Source organism: Anomaloglossus baeobatrachus, chromosome 5, assembly GCF_048569485.1.
Source record: "Anomaloglossus baeobatrachus isolate aAnoBae1 chromosome 5, aAnoBae1.hap1, whole genome shotgun sequence".
Lineage (NCBI taxonomy): Eukaryota > Metazoa > Chordata > Amphibia > Anura > Aromobatidae > Anomaloglossus > Anomaloglossus baeobatrachus.
Window position 1 is genome coordinate 21,700,171 of NC_134357.1, and position 6,000 is coordinate 21,706,170.

The 6,000-nt window shown below is 44.2% G+C and overlaps 1 protein-coding gene across 1 annotated transcript in view; it reads right to left on the minus strand.

The window, feature by feature from the left end:
• LOC142312580 (ephrin type-B receptor 5-like) overlaps positions 1 to 4,334 on the minus strand; it is a 70,246-nt gene extending 65,912 nt beyond the window's left edge. The window contains exons 1-3 of the mRNA XM_075351568.1: positions 3,281 to 4,334; positions 3,051 to 3,127; positions 2,236 to 2,944 (exon numbers count right to left, since the gene is read on the minus strand). Coding sequence (XP_075207683.1) covers positions 2,236 to 2,944; positions 3,051 to 3,127; positions 3,281 to 4,334 — 1,840 coding nt within the window. The remainder of the gene's footprint in view (positions 1 to 2,235; positions 2,945 to 3,050; positions 3,128 to 3,280) is intronic.
• Positions 4,335 to 6,000: the final 1,666 nt, after the last annotated feature.

Sequence of the window (6,000 nt, forward strand, 5' to 3'; positions counted from 1 at the left end):
GCAGATCACAGCACACCTCCACGGGTACTGACATCAGTGAGAGCGCCTTCATCAGGTCAGCACTATCAGTTTATACCCTATACTGCACCTTCCAACATGCAGAGGTTCGGATCGGGTTCTATAGGACAATTTATTGCAGAGAATAACCTAAAATGTGCATATATTCCGCTCAGTATTTCTCCATAATGTCCTCCATGCAGCTTCTGAACATGCACTACATAGGCACAAGAAAGCAAGAATCCCTCATGTCTGTGGCAGACATCATAGGAGCTGTTCTCCTCCCACTAGCTAAGAGATAACTGAAATTTAGGGATCAATCGGGAAAAATTGGTGAAAAATGCTGGATATAATTCACATAATGGCCAGAAATAGTGTTTTTCCTCATGTACACACGTAAGAGCTTATTCTCTAAAGTTTGCTTAAGCAACAGAAATGCTTTAAAATATGTCATAAGGTCTGTAAACACCAAGATAGCGTCAGTCCTGCCCAAATGTGTCCCATACTGTAGATTCCCCTGGGTTCAATAGAAGATTTTAAAATGAGACCAATTCTGTATGTTGGCTCATGGCATTATATGTCCACTTTTGGGGTCAAAAATGCCCAATTTTTGATCAGCCGCCCAACATTTTTCTGTCTGCCTGTGGCTTCCAGCACCTCTAGTAATGTTCTCCTGTCTGCCTGCAGCTTCCAGCACTTCTAGTAATGTTATCCTATCTGCCTGCAGCTTCCAGCACCTCTGATAACGTTCCCCTGTCTGCATGTGGCTTCCAGTACCTCTGGTACCATTCTCCTGTCTGCCTGCATCTTCCAGTACCTCTGGTACCATTCTCCTGTCTGCCTTCAGCCTCCAGTACCTATGCTAACATTCTCCTGGTTGCCTGAGGCTTCCAGCATCTCTTGCAATGTTCTCCTGTCTGCCTGTGGCTTCCAGCACCTCTGGTAACATTCTCCTGGTTGCCTCAGGCTTTCAACATCTCTTGTAATGTTCTCCTGTCTGCCCGCAGCTTCCAGCACCTCTGGTAATGTTCTCCTATCTGCCTGATGCTTCCGTACCTCTGGTACCATTCTCCTGTCTGCCTGCATCTTCCAGTACCTCTGGTACCATTCTCCTGTCTGCCTTCAGCCTCCAGTACCTATGCTAACATGCTCCTGTCTACCTAAGGCTTCCAGCACCACTTGTAATGTTCTTTTGTCTGTCTGCAGCCTCCAGTACCTCTGGTAACATTCTCCTGTCTGCCTAAGACTTCCAGTACCTCTGGTAACATTCTCCTGTCTGCCTGCAGCCTCCATTACCTATGCTAACATTCTCCTGTCTGCCTGCAGCTTCCAGCACCTCTGGTAACATTCTCCTGTCTGCCTGTGGCTTGTAATACCTCTGCTAATATTCTCCTGTCTGCCTGCAGCCTCCAGTACCTATGATAACATTCTCCTGTCTGCATGAGGCTTATAGTACCTCTGGTAATGTTCTCCTGTCTGCCTGCAGCTTCCAGTACCTCTGGTAATGTTCTCCTATCTGCCTGCAGCTTCCAGCACCTCTGGTACCATTCTCCTGTCTACCTGAGGATTACAATACCTCTGGCAACATTTTCCTGTCTGCCTGCAGCTTCCAGCACCTCTGCTAATATTCTTCTCCTGTCTGCCTGCAGCTTCCAGCACCTCTGGTTCTCCTGTCTGCCTGCAGCTTCCAGTACCTCTGGTAATGTTCTCCTATCTGCCTGCAGCTTCCAGCACCTCTGGTACCATTCTCCTGTCTACCTGAGGATTACAGTACCTCTGGCAATATTTTCCTGTCTGCCTGCAGCTTCCAGCACCTCTGCTAATATTCTTCTCCTGTCTGCCTGCAGCTTCCATCACCTATGGTAACCTTCTTCTGTCGGCCTTTGGTCTCCAGTCCCTCAGCTACCTATCTGCCTGCAGTTTTCAGCACCTCTGATAACGTTCTCCTGTCTGCCTTCAGTCTCTGGTCCCTCAACTATCTGTATCCTATGTGCCTCACCATCTGCTGCACCGATGCCCATGGTCCGTGTTCCCACCCGAACCGAAGGCTTGGAGGATCCATTTCACTAGGTGAACCTAACACTACCTATTGGATAATAAGCTGAGCCTCGCTGCTGATGATTTTCTATGAGCTTCCTTTATGGTTCATCAGCCATTGTACATAGTGCCGAATATTACACCAGATACCAATTGGTGGAGTGCGTTGGGCTTCTCGAGTCACAGTATGTTGTACCTTACCCCGACATTCAGTTCCTTCTTCACTTTCTTCTCTTCCCGGGTTACAGATGCAGCTCCCACTTGACACCATCCACTCGCCCTCTCCTCCGCAGTGTAGAGTAAGTCGCGTGGTGCCCAGAAGATGAGCCCCATTTACACAGCTCCCTACGGCTTCCGCCAGTGATGCCCCTCCATCGCCACTTGACGGAGTCTCAGGGAAAGATGCCAGGCTCCTCACAGAAGCCGGACACTTATTAAAGTAAACTTTTACTCCAGCCAACGATAAACAAGCCCCGGAATCCACAAAGGCCAAGTAGAATCCATTTCTAATGATTGGTCCAAAGTCTATAGTTCTCTCGTCCAGCCGAGGGCCCTGCCCACCTTTTCCCGGGTCTCGTGTGAAGCTTTTGCCGGCTCCAATGGTATCTACTTTTATCCAAGACGCTTCTGTCCATTCCCAGTCCTCGGCCTCCATGGCGCTGTCCACTTGCTGATAATATAAGGTAAATGTTTCTTTGCAAGCCATGTGACGCCGAGATGGCGGTGGGCGAAGGCTGGCACAGTCTCGTACTGAGAAACGTAATTTGACGTATACACGTCGAGCACCACGGCTGGGGATGTAGCCCGTGCGCAGCCAATTGCTCTGGTTGGAGCGCTGCGCGTATGAGTTGCAGACTTCATAGGTGCGCAGGAGGCGGCGCTGGCCATCCAAAACACTGACTTCATCCCACTACAGAAGGAAACAAGAGGGAAAAGATCAAGTCACGAAATCTAGGAGACAATTGACCAGTACAACACATGAGGGCTTCATGATGACATTCACTTGTGTTACTCACCCCGCCCTCCGGATGGGTGGACCAGCCGATCTCTGAGGTTTCTAGCGTTGTATCAAGTAAGATATCTGTAGTAGAAAGAATTAATATACACAAGTGTTAAGAATTGGACTACGAGCGCTAATATTAGATTTTCTGTCATTTTGTATTTTAATAGCTGATGTCATGGATTCACATTTGCCTTTCGCCTCTACTAGTGACTGCACTTTTATCATCTGTGACTGCACTTTTACCATCTGTGACTGCACTTTTATCATCTGTGACTGCACTTTTATCATCTGTAACTGCACTTTTATCATCTGTGACTGCACTTTTATCATCTGTGACTGCACTTTTATCATCTGTGACTGCACTTTTATCATCTGTGACTGCACTTTTACCACCTGTAACTGCACTTTTACCATCTGTGACTGAGCTTTTATCATCTATGACTACACTTTTATCATCTGTGACTACACTTTTATCATCTGTGACTACACTTTTATCATCTGTGACTGCACTTTTATCATCTGTGACTACACTTTTATCATCTGTGACTGCACTTTTATCATCTATGACTACACTTTTATCATCTGTGACTACACTTTTATCATCTGTGACTGCACTTTTATCATCTGTGACTACACTTTTATCATCTGTGACTGCACTTTTATCATCTGTGACTACACTTTTACCATCTGTGACTGCACTTTTACCATCTGTGACTGCACTTTTACCATCTATGACTACACTTTTATCATCTGTGACTCCACTTTTACCATCACCGACTGCACTTTTACCACCTGTGACTGCACTTTTATCACCTGTGACTGCACTTTTACCATCTATGACTACACTTTTATCATCTGTGACTCCACTTTTACCATCACCGACTGCACTTTTACCATGTGTGATTGCACTTTTACCATCTGTGACTGCACTTTTACCATCAGTGACTGCACTTTTACCATCTGAGACTGCACTTTTATCACCTGTGACTGCACTTTTACCATCAGTGACTGCACTTTTACCATCTGTGACTGCACTTTTACCATCTCTGACTGCACTTTTACAGTCTGTGACTCTACTTTTACCATCTGTGACTGCACTTTTACCATCTGTAACTGCACTTTTACCATCTGTGACTGCACTTTTACAGTCTGTGACTGAGCTTTTATAGTCTGTGACTGCACTTTTACCATCTGAGACTGCACTTTTATAGTCTGTGATTACACTTTTACTATCACTACCTGTACTTTTACCATTAGTGACTGCACTTTTACCATCTGTGACTGCACTTTTTGCCATCTTCGGTCACACTTTTACCATCTGAGACTGCACTTTTACCATCTTTGGCTACACTTTTATCATCTGTATCTGCACTTTTACCATCTGTATCTGCACTTTTACCATCTGTGACTGCAATTTTAGCATCTGTGACTGCAATTTTCCCATCTGTGACTGCACTTTTCCCATCATTGACTGCACTTTACCATCTGTAACTGCACTTTTATCATCTGTGACTGCACTTTTACCATCTTTGGCAACACGTTTATCATCTGTATCTGCACTTTTACCATCTGTAACTGCACTTTTATCATCTGTGACTGCACTTTTACCATCTGTAACTGCACTTTTATCATCTGTGACTGCACTTTTACCATCTCTGACTGCACTTTTACAGTCTGTGACTACTTTTACCATCTGTAACTGCACTTTTATCATCTGTGACTCCACTTTTATAGTCTGTGATTACACTTTTACTATCACTACCTGTACTTTTACCATCAGTGACTGCACTTTTACCATCTGTGACTGCACTTTTTGCCATCTTCGGTCACACTTTTACCATCTGTGATTGCACTTTTACCATCTGAGACTGCACTTTTACCATCTCTGACTGCACTTTTACAGTCTGTGACTCTACTTTTACCATCTGTGACTGCACTTTTACCATCTGTAACTGCACTTTTACCATCTGTGACTGCACTTTTACAGTCTGTGACTGAGCTTTTATAGTCTGTGACTGCACTTTTACCATCTGAGACTGCACTTTTATAGTCTGTGATTACACTTTTACTATCACTACCTGTACTTTTACCATCAGTGACTGCACTTTTACTATCTGTGACTGCACTTTTTGCCATCTTCGGTCACACTTTTACCATCTGAGACTGCACTTTTACCATCTTTGGCTACACTTTTATCATCTGTATCTGCACTTTTACCATCTGTATCTGCACTTTTACCATCTGTGACTGCACTTTTCCCATCTGTGACTGCACTTTTCCCATCTGTGACTGCACTTTTCCCATCATTGACTGCACTTTACCATCTGTAACTGCACTTTTATCATCTGTGACTTCACTTTTACTATCTTTGGCTACACGTTTATCATCTGTATCTGCACTTTTACCATCTGTGACTGCACTTTTACCATCTGTGACTGCAATTTTACCATCTGTGACTGCAATTTTCCCATCTGTGACTGCACTTTTCCCATCATTGACTGCACTTTACCATCTGTAACTGTACTTTTATCATCTGTGACTGCACTTTTACCATCTGTGACTGCACTTTTACCATCTTTGGCAACACGTTTATCATCTGTATCTGCACTTTTACCATCTGTAACTGCACTTTTATCATCTGTGACTGCACTTTTACCATCTGTGACTGCACTTTTACCATCTGTGACTGCAATTTTACCATCTGTGACTGCACTTTTATCATCTATGACTACACTTTTATCATCTGTGACTGCACTTTTACTATGTGTTACTACTCTTTCTCCATCTGTGAGATGTGGATGGATGTGTGAATTGCCCCATAGACTATCGCAGGTACAAGTGCTATCCATTAAAAACTGATATCACTGTTACGTCTAAATCGGATGTTTGAATTAGACCTCACTGCACCTCTACTATCATTGAATGAACCTTTGCCATATATTTTGCTCCATGTTGGGATTTCC